The sequence below is a fragment of the Salvelinus namaycush genome, chromosome 8 (genome assembly GCF_016432855.1).
Source record: "Salvelinus namaycush isolate Seneca chromosome 8, SaNama_1.0, whole genome shotgun sequence".
Lineage (NCBI taxonomy): Eukaryota > Metazoa > Chordata > Actinopteri > Salmoniformes > Salmonidae > Salvelinus > Salvelinus namaycush.
The window spans coordinates 4,452,302-4,471,354 of NC_052314.1; the positions used below are offsets into that span (position 1 = coordinate 4,452,302).

Here is a 19,053-nt window from a genome sequence, read left to right on the forward strand (position 1 = left end):
GAGGCCACGGAAGGAGAGTTGTATGGCATTGAAGCTTGTTTGGAGGTTAGTTAACACAGTGTCCAAAGAAGGGCCAGAGGTATACAGAATGGTGTCGTCTGCATAGAGGTGGATCAGAGAATCACCAGCAGCAAGAGCGACATCATTGATATATACAGAGAAAAAAGTCTGCCAGAGAATTGAAACCTGTGGCACCCCCATAGAGACTGCTAGAGGTCTGGACAACAGGCCCTCCGATTTGACACACTGAACTCTGTCTGAGAAGTAGTTGGTGAACCAGGCAAGGCAGTCATTTGAGAAACCAAGGCTATTGAGTCTGCTGATAAGAATGTGGTGATTGACAGAGTCGAAAGCCTTGGCCAGGTCGATGAAGACGGCTGCACAGTACTGTCTTTTATCGATGGCGGAAACCAGTTTGCATAGCGGAGAAGGTATGGTGGGATTCGAAATGGTTGGTAATCTGTTTGTTCACTTGGCGTTCGAAGACCTTAGAAATGCAGGGCAGGATGGATATAGGTCTATAACAATTTGGGTTTAGGGTGTCTCCCCCTTTGAAGAGGGGGATGACCGCAGCAGCTTTCCAATCTTTTGGGATCTCAGACGATACGAAAGAGGTTGAACAGGCTAGTAATAGGGGTTGCAACAATTTCGGCAGATAATTTTAGAAAGAGAGGGTCCAGATTGTCAAGCCCGTCTGATTTGTAGGGGTCCAGACTTTGTTATCTAGCTATCAGGATTTAGGTGAAGGAGAAATGGGGGCGGCTTGGGCAAGTTTCTGTGGGGGGTACAGGGCTGTTGACCAGGGTAGGGGTGGCCAGGTGGAAAGTATGGCCACCCGTAGAAAAATGCTTATTGAAATTCTCAATTATCGAGGATTTATTGGTGGTAACAGTGTTTCCTAGCCTCAGTGCAGTGGGCAGCTGGCAGGAGGTGCTCTTATTCTCTATGGACTTTACAGTGTCCCAGAACTGTTTGGAGTTTGTGCAGCAGGATGCACATTTCTGTTTGAAAAAGATGTCACCTGAATAAGACCCTCTGCATTTATTGGAAAAGAGCATCAAACTCATTTCACTGTGAAGTTCATCATTTATTTAACCTGTAGCCTAATGCTTCGAAACCACCGACAGCGAATACGCAAAATAGTACGCAGGATCGTCTGGATGTGTACACAACAAAAATTCAACATTCACCTTCCACTACAGTTTCTGTCAAGCCGTCTACACATACAGTTTGACGCATACGTTCGATAAATCCAACGTATGCACCACATCGTACATAATGCAACTGACTCTGCAAGGCAAACGCCTTTACTGGAAATGAATGAAAAATTCTGGTGTACCAAGATGCAAAACACTGTCGGTGTGATCAAAGCGTAATAAACTGCATGGTTTCTCGAGTTGTAGGCGGAGGACCACACAACATGTCATCGGAGTGACTCCAAGTTTACTTTGATGATAGTTATTATATCAATATTTGAGCGTAAAGGCGTTTCCACCGCCATTTCTCGCATAATTAATTTGACCGACACAAAAAGTTCCCACCATGTCAAACTAACAAATGATCTGTTGGTATTTACAAAATGTTACCGAAATTCCTGTTTCCATCACAGCTGTAATGATTTTGGTACGCAGCATCATTTTTATTTGTTTTATTTAACCGTTAATCATCTGGATATCTGTACAACAAAAGTTCAACATTCACCTTCTGCTACCATTTATGCCAAGCCGTCTATGCATACGCAGCGTTTGATTGGAAATGAATGTACTTCTGGTGTACCAAACCGCAGGAACACTGTCGGTGTTATCGAAGGAAGGCTTTTTTCAATTCTCTCATTGACTCCTCAAACCCCGGCATGGTCTGTTTCGCAAGCGTTCCCGGAAATCTCGCGATGTTGTGCCTCTGGGTTTAGAAACTCTGTGGTATGATACACTTCACACGCATGCGCGTTCCTTCTCTTGCGTTGGAGGCTCATTTGAAAACATTAGCCGTGACTAGCAATGTTTGTTTTGGTTAGCAAGCAACTCGACTAAAGTGAACATTCGTTTCTGGATAATACAGTGATATAGACCCATCATTATACTCGAGGAACAACAGTCATCATTCATGGGTGAGCTCAAGGAAATTGATAGCTTTGTTGTAATGTGCACAGGGACACTAACGTTAATAGAGCTATTGAAACGAGCCGGTCTGAGCAGCTAACATGGCTAGCTTGCAAAGGCTAGGTCATTATATTTTTAAGGCTTTGATAGCCTTGATCTTCTGTCTTGGCTAACATTCCAGGAACATTTACTAGCCAACATCGACCGGCGAAATGTAGCTAGGTAGCTAGCTTCCCCCTGTGAAGCCGTCCTTACCCTATCCTGGGGCGCATTCAGCAGGACGCGACGTTTTGGAACGTTCAGATAGAAATTACCTAGATAAAAACAGACCTCCATCTCTGACAATGACATGGCAGGAAAAAAATATGTATATCTGCAATGTTCGAGAACGTTTTACGCACTGAATCTGGCCCTGCACACCTCCAGAGGTAGCAGCCAGCATTGTGCGTCTTACCTTACCTTATTATGTTTCTGTTTAGAGAACCACAGCGTGGATGACGACAACTCCAGCATCCGGTCATCCTCCCCGGCGAACTCTCCTGTCATGGACCGTAACCCCTCACCACCCCCGGACAGAGAGGGGGAGCAGGGCGGGGAAAAAGTGGATGCTATAGGGGAGACAGTTTATAGCAAACACTGGCTGTTCAGCACCTTGACCCGTCTGATTCAGGTAGGTAACCGGTTATGATTCAGGAAGGTAGCCGGTTGTGATTCAGGAAGGTAACCGGTTGTGATTCAGGAAGGTAACCGGTTGTGATTCAGGAATGTAACCGGTTGTGATTCAGGAATGTAACCGGTTGTGATTCAGGAAGGTAACCGGTTATGATTCAGGAAGGTAACCGGTTGTGATTCAGGAAGGTAACCGGTTGTGATTCAGGAAGGTAACCGGTTGTGATTCAGGAATGTAAGTGATGTGGATTCAGGTTTGTAACTGGTTATGATTCAGGAAGGTAACCTGTTATGATTCAGGAAGGTAACCTGTTATGATTCAGGTAGGTAACTGGTACATTGTTGCAATACAGTATTACTTGTTGCTGATCAAATACCAACAGAAGTACATTAGGTATACCTTCTTGACTCATGAGACAACTCATCTAGGCTATTGAAGTCTAAAAAGCGTTATGGCGACGATACGTTTTCCATCATCTAATGCATTATCCATCATCCAGCACTATTTTTGTTGTTGTTGCTCATTACAGAAAGTGCTCTTCCATTTTGTACATTTTACTGTTAATATGCAGAACACATTTTGTCATCTTGTGCTCATAATGCATCGTTGATCATCGTTGTTGTTGTTGCTCATTACAGAAAGTGGTCTTCCATCTTGTACATTTTACTGTTAATATGCAGAACACATTTTGTCATCTTGTGCTCATAATGCATCGTTGATCATCGTTGTTGTTATGTTCCTTCAGATTGTGTCGGAGCAGAACACGGGAGACTCTGATGTCCAGATGCAGCTACCTGAGGAAGATGAGGATGAGCTGTGTAAGATCTGGGACATGGCCATGGATAAGGTATGTGTCTGTCTCTCTCTTTCTTTTCAATTTAAAATTGCTTTATTGGCATGGGAAACATGTTTTACATTGCCAAAGCAAGTGAAATAAACAATCAGAAATGAACAGTAAACATTACATTCACAAAAGTTTCAAAATAATGTTATATTGTTGGCTATGTACAGTGCAACAATGTGCAAATAGTCTCTCTCTTGCAGGTCTATTTGCATCTGTAATATATACAGTGTCTTCAGAAAGTATTCAGACCCCTTGAATATTTCCACATTTTGTTACGTTACAGCCTCATTCTAAAATTGATTACATCGGGGGTTTTTTACCTCAATCTGCACACAATCCCCCATAATGACAAAGCAAAAACAGGTTTAGACATTTTTGTTAATTCATTACAAATTAAAACTGGAGTATTACATTTACATAAGTATTCAGACCCTTTACTGAGTACTTTGTTGAAGCACCTTTGGCTGTGATCAGCCTCGAGTCTTCTTGGGTATGACGCTACAAGCTTAGCACACCTGTATTTGGGGAGTTTCTCCCATTCTTCTCTGCAGATCCTCTCAAGCTCTGTCAGTTTGGATGGGGAGCGTCGCTGCTCTCCAGAGATGTTCGATCGGGTTCAAGTCCGGGCTCTGGCTGGGCCACTCAAGGACATTCAGAGACTTGTCCCGAAGCCACTCCTGCGTTGTCTTGGCTGTGTGCTTAGGGTAGTTGTCCTGTGGGAAAGTGAACCTTTGCCTCAGTCTGAGGTCCTGAGTGCTCTGGAGCATGTTTTCATCAAGGATCTCTCTGTACTTTGCTCCGTTCATCTGTCCCTTGATCCTGACTAGTCTCCCAATCCCTGCCGCTGAAAAACTTCCCCACAGCTTGATGCTGCCACCACCATGCTTCACCATAGGGATGGTTCCAGGTTTCCTCCAGACGTGCCACTTGGTATTCAGGCCAAAGTGTTCAATCTTGGTTTCATTAAACCAGATAATCTTGTTTCTCATGGTCTGAGAGTCCTTTAGGTGCCTTTTTGCAAACTCCAAGCGGGCTGTCATGTGCCTTTTACTGAGGAGTGGCTTCTGTCTGTCCACTTTACCTTAAAGGCCTGATTCGTGGAGTGCTGCAGAGACGGTTGTCCTTCTGGAAGGTTCTCCCATCTCCACAGAGGAACTCTGGAGCTCTGTCAGAGTGACCATCAGGTTCTTGGTCACCTCCCTGACCAGGGCCCTTCTTCCCCGATTGCTCAGTTTGGCCGGGTGGTCAGCTCTAGGAGGAGTCTTGGTGCTTCCAAACGTCTTTCATTTAAGAATGATGGAGGCCACTGTGTTCTCAGGGACCTTCAATGCTGAAGAAATGTTTAGGTACCCTTCCCCAGATCTGTGCCTCGACACAATCCTGTCTCGGAGATCTACGGAAAATTCCTTCGACCTAATGGCTTGGTTTTTGCGCTGACCTGCTGTGGGACCTTATATAGACAGGTGTGTGCCTTTCCAAATCATGTCCAATCAGTTGAATTTACCACAGGTGGAGTCCAAGGATGACCAATGGAAACAGGATGCACCTGAGCTCAATTTCGAGTCTCATAGCAAAGAGTCTGAATACTTATGTAAATAAGGTATTTCATTTTTTTTTTTTTTTTACATTTGCAAAAATGTCTAAATACCTGTTTTCACTTTGTCATTATGGCGTATTGTGATGTCATTATGGGGTATTGTGATGTCATTATGGGGTATTGTGATGTCATTATGGCGTATTGTGATGTCATTATGGGGTATTGTGTGTAGATTGATGAGGGGAAAATGTATTTAATCCATTTTAGAATACGGCTGTAACGTAACAAAATGTGGAAAGAGTGAACGGTCTGAATACTTTCCAAATGCACTTTACATGCATACAGTAAATATCTATCGTGTGTGTGTGTACAAAACATTAGGAACACCGTCCTAATATTGAGTTGAACCCCCCTTTTTGATCTCAGTACAGCCTCAATTTGTCAGGGCATTGACTCTAATAAACTCAGCAAAAAAAAGAAATGTCCTCTCACTGTGAACTGCGTTTATTTTCAGTAAACTTAACATTTGTAAATATTTGTATGAACATAACAAGATTCAACAACGGAGACATAAACTGAACAAGTTCCACAGACATGTGACTAACAGAAATTGAGTAATGTGTCCCTGAACAAAGGGGGTGGGTCAAAATCAAAAGTAACAGTCAGTATCTGGTGTGGCCACCAGCTGCATTAAGTACTGCAGTGCATCTCCTCCTCATGGACTGACCCAGATTTTCCAGTTCTTGCTGTGAGATGTTACCCCACTCTTCCACCAAGGTATCTGCAAGTTCCCAGACATTTCTGGGGGGAATGGCCCTAGCCCTCACCCTCCGATCCAACAGGTCCCAGACGTGCTCAATGCGATTGAGATCCGGGCTCTTCGCTGGCCATGGCAGAACACTGACATTCCTGTCTTTCAGGAAATCACGCACAGAATGAGCAGTATGGCTGGTGGCATTGTCATACTGGTGGGTCATGTCAGGATGAGCCTGCAGGAAGGGTACCACATGAAGGAGGAGGATGTCTTCCCTGTAACGCACAGCGTTGAGATTGCCTGCAATAACAACAAGCTCAGTCTGATGATGCTGTGACACACCGCCACAGACCATGACGGACCCTCCACCTCCAAATCAATCCCGCTCCAGAGTACAGGCCTCGGTGTAACGCTCATTCTTTCGACGATAAATGCAAATCCGACCATCACCTCTGGTGAGACAAAACCGTGACTCATCAGTGAAGAGCACTTTTTGCCAGTCCTGTCTGGTCCAGCAGCGGTGGGTTTGTGCCCGTAGGCAACATTGTTGCCAGTGATGCCTGGTGAGGACCTGCCTTACAACAGGCCTACAAGCCCTCAGTCCAGCTTCTCTCAGCCTATTGAGGACAGTCTGAACACTGATGGAGGGATTGTGCGTTCCTGGTGTAATTCGGACAGTTGTTGTTGCCATCCTGTACCTGTCGCGCAGGTGTGATGTTCGGATGTACCGATCCTGTGCAGGTGTTGTTACACGTGGTCTGCCACTGTGAGGACGATCAGCTGTCCGTCCTGTCTCCCTGTAACGCTGTCTTAGGCGTCTCACAGTACGGACATTGCAATTTATTTCCCTGGTCACATCTGCAGTCCTCATGCCTCCTTGCAGCATGCCTAACGCACGTTCACGCAGATGAGCAGGGACCCTGGGCATCTTTCTTTTGGTGTTTTTCAGAGTAATGTGAAATTTGATGGGTTAATATGACCCTGTCTACCTGTCTCTCTGTAGGATGTGGGTTAATATGACCCTGTCTTCCTGTCTCTCTGTAGGATGTGGGTTAATATGACCCTGTCTTCCTGTCTCTCTGTAGGATGTGGGTTAATATGACCCTGTCTTCCTGTCTCTCTGTAGGATGTGGGTTAATATGACCCTGTCTTCCTGTCTCTGTAGGATGTGGGTTAATATGACCCTGTCTTCCTGTCTCTCTGTAGGATGTGGGTTAATATGACCCTGTCTTCCTGTCTCTCTGTAGGATGTGGGTTAATATGACCCCGTCTTCCTGTCTCTCCTGTAGGATGTGGGTTAATATGACCCTGTCTTCCTGTCTCTCCTGTAGGATGTGGGTTAATATGACCCTGTCTTCCTGTCTCTCTGTAGGATGTGGGTTAATATGACCCTGTCTTCCTGTCTCTCTGTAGGATGTGGGTTAATATGACCCTGTCTTCCTGTCTCTCTGTAGGATGTGGGTTAATATGACCCTGTCTGCCTGTCTCTCTGTAGGATGTGGGTTAATATGACCCCGTCTTCCTGTCTCTCCTGTAGGATGTGGGTTAATATGACCCTGTCTTCCTGTCTCTCTGTAGGATGTGGGTTAATATGACCCTGTCTTCCTGTCTCTCTGTAGGATGTGGGTTAATATGACCCTGTCTTCCTGTCTCTCTGTAGGATGTGGGTTAATATGACCCTGTCTTCCTGTCTCTCTGTAGGATGTGGGTTAATATGACCCTGTCTCTCTGTAGGATGTGGGTTAATATGACCCTGTCTGCCTGTCTCTGTAGGATGTGGGTTAATATGACCCTGTCTTCCTGTCTCTCTGTAGGATGTGGGTTAATATGACCCCGTCTTCCTGTCTCTCCTGTAGGATGTGGGTTAATATGACCCTGTCTTCCTGTCTCTCTGTAGGATGTGGGTTAATATGACCCTGTCTTCCTGTCTCTCCTGTAGGATGTGGGTTAATATGACCCTGTCTTCCTGTCTCTCTGTAGGATGTGGGTTAATATGACCCTGTCTTCCTGTCTCTCTGTAGGATGTGGGTTAATATGACCCTGTCTTCCTGTCTCTCTGTAGGATGTGGGTTAATATGACCCTGTCTTCCTGTCTCTCTGTAGGATGTGGGTTAATATGACCCTGTCTTCCTGTCTCTCTGTAGGATGTGGGTTAATATGACCCTGTCTTCCTGTCTCTCCTGTAGGATGTGGGTTAATATGACCCTGTCTTCCTGTCTCTCTGTAGGATGTGGGTTAATATGACCCTGTCTTCCTGTCTCTCTGTAGGATGTGGGTTAATATGACCCTGTCTTCCTGTCTCTCTGTAGGATGTGGGTTAATATGACCCTGTCTTCCTGTCTCTCTGTAGGATGTGGGTTAATATGACCCTGTCTTCCTGTCTCTCTGTAGGATGTGGGTTAATATGACCCTGTCTGCCTGTCTCTCCTGTAGGATGTGGGTTAATATGACCCTGTCTTCCTGTCTCTCTGTAGGATGTGGGTTAATATGACCCTGTCTTCCTGTCTCTCCTGTAGGATGTGGGTTAATATGACCCTGTCTTCCTGTCTCTCCTGTAGGATGTGGGTTAATATGACCCTGTCTTCCTGTCTCTCTGTAGGATGTGGGTTAATATGACCCTGTCTTCCTGTCTCTCTGTAGGATGTGGGTTAATATGACCCCGTCTTCCTGTCTCTCCTGTAGGATGTGGGTTAATACGACCCTGTCTTCCTGTCTCTCTGTAGGATGTGGGTTAATATGACCCTGTCTTCCTGTCTCTCTGTAGGATGTGGGTTAATATGACCCCGTCTTCCTGTCTCTCTGTAGGATGTGGGTTAATATGACCCTGTCTACCTGTCTCTCTGTAGGATGTGGGTTAATATGACCCTGTCTCTCTGTAGGATGTGGGTTAATATGACCCTGTCTGCCTGTCTCTGTAGGATGTGGGTTAATATGACCCTGTCTTCCTGTCTCTCTGTAGGATGTGGGTTAATATGACCCCGTCTTCCTGTCTCTCCTGTAGGATGTGGGTTAATATGACCCTGTCTGCCTGTCTCTCTGTAGGATGTGGGTTAATATGACCCTGTCTTCCTGTCTCTCTGTAGGATGTGGGTTAATATGACCCTGTCTTCCTGTCTCTCTGTAGGATGTGGGTTAATATGACCCTGTCTTCCTGTCTCTCTGTAGGATGTGGGTTAATATGACCCTGTCTGCCTGTCTCTCTGTAGGATGTGGGTTAATATGACCCTGTCTGCCTGTCTCTCTGTAGGATGTGGGTTAATATGACCCTGTCTCACCTGTAGGATGTGGGTTAATATGACCCCGTCTTCCTGTCTCTCTGTAGGATGTGGGTTAATATGACCCCGTCTTCCTGTCTCTCCTGTAGGATGTGGGTTAATATGACCCTGTCTGCCTGTCTCTCTGTAGGATGTGGGTTAATATGACCCTGTCTCTCCTGTAGGATGTGGGTTAATATGACCCCGTCTTCCTGTCTCTCTGTAGGATGTGGGTTAATATGACCCTGTCTTCCTGTCTCTCTGTAGGATGTGGGTTAATATGACCCCGTCTTCCTGTCTCTCTGTAGGATGTGGGTTAATATGACCCTGTCTTCCTGTCTCTCTGTAGGATGTGGGTTAATATGACCCCGTCTTCCTGTCTCTCCTGTAGGATGTGGGTTAATATGACCCTGTCTTCCTGTCTCTCTGTAGGATGTGGGTTAATATGACCCCGTCTTCCTGTCTCTCCTGTAGGATGTGGGTTAATATGACCCCGTCTTCCTGTCTCTCCTGTAGGATGTGGGTTAATATGACCCTGTCTTCCTGTCTCTCTGTAGGATGTGGGTTAATATGACCCCGTCTTCCTGTCTCTCTGTAGGATGTGGGTTAATATGACCCTGTCTTCCTGTCTCTCTGTAGGATGTGGGTTAATATGACCCTGTCTTCCTGTCTCTCCTGTAGGATGTGGGTTAATATGACCCTGTCTGCCTGTCTCTCTGTAGGATGTGGGTTAATATGACCCCGTCTTCCTGTCTCTCCTGTAGGATGTGGGTTAATATGACCCTGTCTTCCTGTCTCTCTGTAGGATGTGGGTTAATATGACCCTGTCTTCCTGTCTCTCTGTAGGATGTGGGTTAATATGACCCTGTCTTCCTGTCTCTCTGTAGGATGTGGGTTAATATGACCCTGTCTTCCTGTCTCTCCTGTAGGATGTGGGTTAATATGACCCTGTCTTCCTGTCTCTCTGTAGGATGTGGGTTAATATGACCCTGTCTTCCTGTCTCTCTGTAGGATGTGGGTTAATATGACCCTGTCTTCCTGTCTCTCTGTAGGATGTGGGTTAATATGACCCTGTCTTCCTGTCTCTCTGTAGGATGTGGGTTAATATGACCCTGTCTTCCTGTCTCTCTGTAGGATGTGGGTTAATATGACCCTGTCTTCCTGTCTCTCTGTAGGATGTGGGTTAATATGACCCTGTCTTCCTGTCTCTCCTGTAGGATGTGGGTTAATATGACCCTGTCTTCCTGTCTCTCTGTAGGATGTGGGTTAATATGACCCTGTCTTCCTGTCTCTCTGTAGGATGTGGGTTAATATGACCCTGTCTTCCTGTCTCTCTGTAGGATGTGGGTTAATATGACCCTGTCTTCCTGTCTCTCCTGTAGGATGTGGCTGGTTTCTTACAGGAGTTCAAAGCTGCAGATATCCTCCTGGGAGTGATCGCAAAGTCTCGATGCCCTCGTCTCACTGTGAGTGAACTGTTTTAGTCTTCTAGTTTACATCATGTGTGTTATACTCTTATTATAAAACTGGGTGGTTCGACCCCCTGAATTCTGATTTGGCTGACAGCTGTGGTATATCAGACCGTATACCACGGGTATGACAAAGCAATAAGGCACCTCGGGGGTTTGTGCTATACGATGGTATATTGGCCATATATCACACACCTCCCATTGGGCCATATTGCTTAATCAGTCCACCGTCTCGTCTTTGAAATGCAATATTAATAATAATATTAATTAATATTATTTTTCCACCTATTGCACCCGCCCAGGAACATTTTAAATTGGCACAAACATCATGTTGCCATGGTGTCTTATTGATGTTTTCCCTTGTCCTCTCTCCCCAGGAGATATGTGTGGGGATCCTGGGTAACATAGCCTGCTTCCCTGACACTTGTCTGACCCTCAGCCAGAACAACGACCTAGGGTAGGTGGAGATGGCCATTTACTAAAACCCTTTTCGCACTGTCAGGACAACCTGAACAGTACTGTGGTGGCTCTGGTATGTACAGCACCGTTCCAGCTCATGGTGGATGTTAACTGTTTCTCTGGGGTAATTCTGTTTCTCTCCACAGGGTGGTGCTGTTGCTCCTTCTTGGAGACACTGATCCCCCTACACTGCTGGAGACATGCAGGTGAGAATACCCTGAAAAGGCTAGAAAATCCTTCATTGTCTGTTGTCGTAGCTCAAATAAGAGGAAGAAGCACAATGCTGTATATATATATTTTTTCCGAGATTTAACTCTACGCAAATGTACTGAGCTCGGTTTCCCTAAAGCATCTTAAGGGTCATTTCATCATTGGAACCTTCGTAGGAGCGTCGTTAAATCTCCGAGCTGTTTCTCAAAACCATCGAGGCGTTCGTTATTTGCCAACTGCTTGTGACCACTCGTAGAACAGCTAAGTGCGACATTAGAATATTTTTTTTTGCCCTTCCACCTCACTTTATACACACAAGATCTCCGCTAAACATAGGATCAAGATGTTTATCTGTCTCTCTGTGACCTCTGATAACTTGGTAATGAAGTTGACTACAAAAGTTTCCCAATGTCTTTGCAATTGTTAGAAACAAACAAAGGATAAAAACATGCTTTCAAATGAAAACCGAGATGACTATATACAAAATATATATATATATATATACAAAATATATATATATATATATATATATACATAATATATACATTAATCCTATAGGTATTTGTTGGTGTTTTTAATAGGATCCACATTAGCTGTCGTGAAAGCATCAGCTACTCTTCCTGGGGTCCACACAAAACATGAAACATGACATAATATACAGAACATTTAATAGACAAGAAGACCTCAAGTACAGAACCACATCAATTTGGCTACATAGTCCTATAGAGTTGAATCATATTGAAGTTCATTACATGTTCAGTCCAATTGAGTTCTATTTTTGCTAATTGTAGGCTACATTGTCTGTAAAAAAAATTTGGGGCCTCAATATATTTCATGATGTGTTACAACGTGTGCGATGATGTGCCAGATCTGTGATTTCGTGTGTTTATTATAGAGTAGGACTAAGCATTATAATAAGCAGCCACAATATTTTCAGCTATAGGTGGTAATATGAGCCGATCTGTTGTCAGTATTGTGGAATACTTCTAATATTAAGGTCAGATTTGAATGGAGAAGGCTGATCTGAGAGCAGTGCTGCCTTTAAAAAAAGATGTATCCTTTATTTAACTAGGCAAGTCAGTTAAGAACAGATTCTTATTCACAATGACGGCCTACACCGTAGCCAAACCCAGACGACGCTTTGCCAATTGTGCGCCGCCCTATGGGACTCCCAATCACGGCCTGGATTGTGATACAGCCTGGATTTGAACCAGGGTGTCTGTAGTGACGCCTCAAGCACTGAGATGCAGTGCCTTAGACTGCTACGCCACTCGGGAGCTCCCTTTTCGTTCCATCCTATCAGTATTCGACACATGCTCCAACGACACACCTAGCCAACGTTCTTTTTTTTCTGCGTAGTGTTTTTTGCAAAAGCACGTTATATTTTCGGGCCGTTGTAGGAACGAATCATCATCAAAACACTCGTATGCCTAAGTTCCATGACTATCGAGAAATCGGGCCCAGGTCTTGTCAAAGTCTTCTATTGTTTTTAGACTGCGTTTTTGTGTTTTGTTGATATTTCGTTATTGATTGGTGTGAATGTCTTTTTGTCCAGACTGCTGCTGACCTGTGTGTCCCAGAACGATGTGTCTTCTCTGTGGCTAGAGAGAGTACGGCAGCACACCTCTGTGTGTTCCAGCCTCTGCTTCATCATGTGCAGCTCCACCAACAGTAGGTCCTTCATATGTTACAACAGCTCAATGTGATGAAAGATATTTTCTTTCCAATCTAATGGGAATCATTTGTCAAATGTAACTTACACAAATGTGAGTATATTGAGAATATTGATTGAGAATATTGATTTAGAATATGTTCAAAGATTCATCCACCCAGGGACTCATCTATCAACAATGAGGAATATACATCGTCAGTCACCGGCTTCATTAGGAAATGTGTTCATGATGTTGTACCCACAACAACAATCAGACCACCAACCAAAATCTCTGGATGAACGGAGGAGTCCGTACTATGCTGAGAGCCCGTTCTGCAGCATTCTATGTCAGCAGAACGAACCCCGGTGACTCTGTGGCACACAACGCCATGCAAGGCAAGCACGTATGAGCTCTGCAAATCCATTAGGGGCGCAAAAAGACAATACAGACTCAAACTTGAATTGATATTCGACAACTCAGACTTGCGTCGCCTGTGGCAAGGACTACAGGCTATCACAGACTACAAAAGGCACATCCAGCTGTCTGGTGCCCACCGAAGCCTCCGTCCCAGACAGGCTTAACACATTCTATGCTTGCTTCGAGGCAGACAATACCGAGCCATCCAGGAAGACTCTCGATGCCCCCTGAAGACCAGACAATACCGAGCCATCCAGGAAGACTCTCGCTGCCCCCTGATGACCAGACAATACAGAGCCATCCAGGAAGACTCTGCTCCAGATGACCAGACAATACAGAGCCATCCAGGAAGACTCTCGCTGCCCCCTGATGACCAGACAATACCGAGCCATCCAGGAAGACTCTCGATGCCCCCTGAAGACCAGACAATACCGAGCCTTCCAGGAAGACTCTCGATGCCCCATGAAGACCAGACAATACCGAGCCATCCAGGAAGATATATATATATATTTGATGAAACTGAGTGAAACCCACTGTTTACTTTTCATTCACTGTGTGTGTGTGTGTGTGTGTAGTGGACCTGCTGGTGAAGGTGGGGGAGCTGGTTGACAAGCTGTTTGACTTGGATGAAGAGTTGATGAAGACCTGGGTCACAGCTGGATCTCAGCCCAGTGATGAAGACAAGGAAGAGGAGGAGGAGAGGCGTCTGGACGTGGCCTCCTCGCTCCTCGAGGCTGCCAAGCAGCTACGGTAAAGACGTTTGTTTCTGCTGATATTATAATAATATTATCTTAGCAGGTATTGGTAAATACAGCTCTCTGTTAGAACCGCTTTGATGGAGGTATCAGTAAGAGCAAGCTTGTAACAGCATGACATCATGATTTCAGCAGACCTGCCACTGGGTGGCGTCATTCTGATATGACAAGCAACATGAGGGGTTATCCACGTGTTTCCACAGGTCAGAGAGTTCCAGAGGGTTTATGAGGGGCTATCCACGTGTTTCCACAGGTCAGAGGGTTTATTAGGGGGCTATCCACGTGTTTCCACAGGTCAGAGGGTTTATGAGGGGTTATCCACGTGTTTCCACAGGTCAGAGAGTTCCAGAGAGTTTATTAGGGGGCTATCCACGTGTTTCCACAGGTCAGAGAGTTCCAGAGGGTTTATGAGGGGCTATCCACGTGTTTCCACAGGTCAGAGAGTTTATTAGGGGGCTATCCACGTGTTTCCACAGGTCAGAGGGTTTATGAGGGGCTATCCACGTGTTTCCACAGGTCAGAGAGTTCCAGAGGGTTTATGAGGGGCTATCCACGTGTTTCCACAGGTCAGAGAGTCCAGAGGGTTTATGAGGGGCTATCCACGTGTTTCCACAGGTCAGAGGGTTTATGAGGGTCTGTCCACGTGTTTCCACAGGTCAGAGAGTTCCAGAGAGTTTATTAGGGGGCTATCCACGTGTTTCCACAGGTCAGAGGGTTTATGAGGGGCTATCCACGTGTTTCCACAGGTCAGAGAGTTCCAGAGGGTTTATTAGGGGGCTATCCACGTGTTTCCACAGGTCAGAGAGTTCCAGAGGGTTTATGAGGGTCTGTCCACGTGTTTCCACAGGTCAGAGAGTTCCAGAGGGTTTATGAGGGTCTGTCCACGTGTTTCCACAGGTCAGAGAGTTCCAGAGGGTTTATTAGGGGCTATCCACGTGTTTCCACAGGTCAGAGGGTTTATGAGGGGCTATCCACGTGTTTCCACAGGTCAGAGAGTTCCAGAGGGTTTATGAGGGGCTATCCACGTGTTTCCACAGGTCAGAGTTCCAGAGGGTTTATGAGGGGCTATCCACGTGTTTCCACAGGTCAGAGAGTCCAGAGGGTTTATGAGGGGCTATCCACGTGTTTCCACAGGTCAGAGAGTTCCAGAGGGTTTATGAGGGGCTATCCACATGTTTCCACAGGTCAGAGAGTTCCAGAGGGTTTATGAGGGGTTATCCACGTGTTTCCACAGGTCAGAGAGTCCAGAGGGTTTATGAGGGGCTATCCACGTGTTTCCACAGGTCAGAGAGTTCCAGAGGGTTTATGAGGGGCTATCCACGTGTTTCCACAGGTCAGAGAGTTCCAGAGGGTTTATGAGGGGCTATCCACGTGTTTCCACAGGTCAGAGAGTTCCAGAGGGTTTATGAGGGGCTATCCACGTGTTTCCACAGGTCAGAGAGTCCAGAGGGTTTATGAGGGGCTATCCACGTGTTTCCACAGGTCAGAGAGTTCCAGAGGGTTTATGAGGGTCTGTCCACGTGTTTCCACAGGTCAGAGGGTTTATGAGGGGCTATCCACGTGTTTCCACAGGTCAGAGAGTCCAGAGGGTTTATGAGGGGCTATCCACGTGTTTCCACAGGTCAGAGAGTCCAGAGGGTTTATGAGGGGCTATCCACGTGTTTCCACAGGTCAGAGAGTCCAGAGGGTTTATTAGGGGGCTATCCACGTGTTTCCACAGGTCAGAGAGTTCCAGAGGGTTTATGAGGGGCTATCCACGTGTTTCCACAGGTCAGAGTTCCAGAGGGTTTATGAGGGGCTATCCACGTGTTTCCACAGGTCAGAGAGTCCAGAGGGTTTATTAGGGGGCTATCCACGTGTTTCCACAGGTCAGAGAGTCCAGAGGGTTTATGAGGGGCTATCCACGTGTTTCCACAGGTCAGAGTTCCAGAGGGTTTATGAGGGGCTATCCACGTGTTTCCACAGGTCAGAGAGTCCAGAGGGTTTAGAGGTGTACCTGCATGCCCTCCAGCTCCTCACCACTATCCATCATGGGATTCAGACACTGGGTGAGACGTGTTGTACAAAATGGCTGCTTTTATTTATTCAATAAATGTTTTGACAGCTATTGTGACTGGTTGGGGAAAAATCCATAAATTACAGGAACTTCTCTCTTTTAAATGACTTCTCCCTCTTGGTATATCTAGTACGTTATTATGTTAATATATTTCTATCTAGCTGTTTTTTTATCCTGAGAGCTGAAGTTAGTAAGATTTCCACTGTACTGTTCATTACTCATAGCAAGTAAAGTTGACTAAGTAGACATGAAATATAACTCAGTCCCTCGTCTCCAGCTGTTGCAGGTGGGACAGGCCAGGCTCTATGGACCTTCCTGTGTGAGGTAGTGTGTGAGGACCTGTGTCAGCCAGACGACCCTCCGTTAGTACTACAGGAACAGAAGAGCTTACTGGTCCATGCGCTGGCTGTTCTGTCAGTCCTGTATGCGTGTCAGGACCGGGAAGCAGAGCACAGCAAAGCAGACACACGTAAGAGACCACCTGGATTTCACTTTAGTCTCTGACACCGTCTCTCAATCTGTCTTGTACCATGAGACAGAGAGAGACAAGAGATGTTTCTAATGTTGTTACTGCTTAATCACGAGACGTGAGCGTCATTTAATTTCTTCTTCTTTCACTAACTGATCGTTTTTTTTCTAAACAAAACAAATGAAAGTCATTGTAACCTGAAAGTGAAAACATTATATAAGGCAAAATTTTATGTGTTTTTTTGAATTTCATGTCCCGAATCATCCCAAAGTATCTGAACGGTCTGTTCTCTGTTCTCCAGTGTTGCCTCTAGTTGGGAGCATGTTGAGGGTACTGCAGTACCATAGAGAGTACCAGGTCAGTTCAGGACACGGACAGAAGGAGAAGAAGGATGGACAGGAGGAGGAGGAGAAGGTGGATGAGCAGCTCCAGGCTCTGATCCAGACCACGGCTGAGTTCCTCTCTGACATCATCACTGACCTCACCAAGGTAACGCTGCCGCTGGAACTGTCAATAAAAAAAAAACAGTCACCGTTTCCTACAATGTTACTTCATCTCTAAACCAAAATAAGTTGATATGACATTGTTTTATATTGTATGTTTATAACCTATATTTATTTATTTTATTTATTTAAACTTTTTACTTAACTAGGCAAGTCAGTTAAGAACAAATTCTTATTTACAATGACGTGTCTGTGTGTGTCTGTGTGTGTGATCCCTAGGATGCGGTGTCCGAGTTGGTGACGAGAGGTTACCTGACAGAAAAGACATGTCTGTCAGCAGTAGGCTCTATGCTCCCCCACTTCAGCCCTGCCGTAAGTTCTCCCTCTATAATGCGCACATAATATCCATCATGACTGACAAATAGAGGCTCCTATATATAGATGTCAGTGGATAGTTTATCGTGAACGTTGTGGTGGCATCATTGTGATACTAAATCAGGTCAATAAGAGTTTGTTTCCAGTTTACGTGTTGTCTTTGTCTGTGATGTCACTTGTTCTCTGGAAACGTGGTTTCCCTCACACTTCCTCCCGGTGTGAATAGATGTTGTCATAACCAAGCCTACATCACCTGTAGAGTTACAACACCTGGTCTTCAGGTTGTCATAACTAACCCTCCGCCGGTGGTAGAAAGTACTTAAGTAAAAAATACTTTAAAGTACTACTTAAGTCGTTTTTTTTGTGTATCTGTACTTGACTTTACTATTTATATTTTTGACTACTTTTACTTCACTACATTCCTAAGTAAAATAATTTACTTTTTACTACGTACATTTTCTCTGACACCCCAAAAGTACTCGTTTCATTTTGAATGCTTAGCAGGACAGGAAAATGGTCCAAGTCACGCACTTATCAAGAGAACATCTTTGGTCGTCACTGGTCATCTCTACTGCCTCTGATCTGGCGGACTCACTAAACACAAAGGCTTTGTTTGCAGTGTTCCCCAGGCTAACCTTAAATAAATAAAATAAGAAAATATTGCGGTCTGGTTTGCTTAATATAAGCAATTTGAAATGATCTATACTTTTGATACTTAAGTATATTTAAAACCAAATACTTTTAGACTTTTTCTGAAGTATGATTTTACTGGGTGACTTTCACATTTACTTGAGTAATTTTCTATTAAGGTACGTTTACTTTTACTCAAGTATGACACAATTTGGGTACTTTTTCCACCTCTGTCTTCCTTCACCTGTACAGGTACAACACCTGGTCTTCATGTTGTCGGAGGCTGATCCCCAGCTGGCAGACACAGTGAGAAAGGAATTTCCTGTCTCCCTCAGCCCAAGCTGATCCACTTGCCCTCTTCCTTCTCTAGACTAAGGTATTCACAGTGGATACTGTTATAGCCATGGAATACCACACTGCGCATACATAGAGGTTGCATACTAATGCCAATACACTTGGACTGTACTGTGAAAAAACATGAAATAGTGTCCACTGTTGTTTTTGTTTTTAGATCATGGTCTATAAAAATGGAAAGTCTTACTCCAGGAAATAAACAGAATTGTCTGTTTGTTTAACTTGTTTAAAATAAAATGGTATTCTTATTTGATATCATGTTTTAAACGAGCATAATCTCCTATGCGGCTAAAAAGGATCATTACATTGTATGTTCCAATGTGGGCCTACTGTATTATTCAGTGTTGGGTTGCAAAATGATGCTACCTTTCCTCACGTTGCCGGGTTTTTCAGAAATCCTGGTTTGAGGCTCTGGATTTCCTGCTTAATTCCAGGAAACCTCCAACCGGTATTTCTGGGAAAACATGGTGATTTTGGGAAAGTTATCACCATTTTGCAACCCTAATTCAGTCATGTTTCTGTCAGTCTGTTGACAAGGAGAGCTTTTTCCAGCTCATAACAGATAATTAAATGGACTTATTTACCCAGTCAACTTGTTGCTGTTTT

At 44.9% G+C, this 19,053-nt stretch overlaps 1 protein-coding gene across 1 annotated transcript; it reads left to right on the forward strand.

Annotated features, from left to right (window-relative positions):
* The first annotated feature begins 1,962 nt into the window (after positions 1 to 1,962).
* On the forward strand, positions 1,963 to 19,035 carry saal1 (serum amyloid A-like 1). The gene is made up of 13 exons (XM_038998610.1): positions 1,963 to 2,107; positions 2,579 to 2,769; positions 3,515 to 3,616; positions 10,541 to 10,624; positions 11,005 to 11,084; positions 11,233 to 11,292; positions 12,852 to 12,967; positions 13,941 to 14,115; positions 16,086 to 16,168; positions 16,454 to 16,645; positions 16,947 to 17,134; positions 17,368 to 17,460; positions 18,346 to 19,035. Exons 1-13 carry the CDS (start codon positions 2,104 to 2,106, stop codon positions 18,436 to 18,438), a joined length of 1,461 nt encoding a protein of 486 aa, XP_038854538.1. The 5' UTR covers positions 1,963 to 2,103; the 3' UTR covers positions 18,439 to 19,035.
* The last annotated feature ends 18 nt before the right edge of the window (positions 19,036 to 19,053 follow it).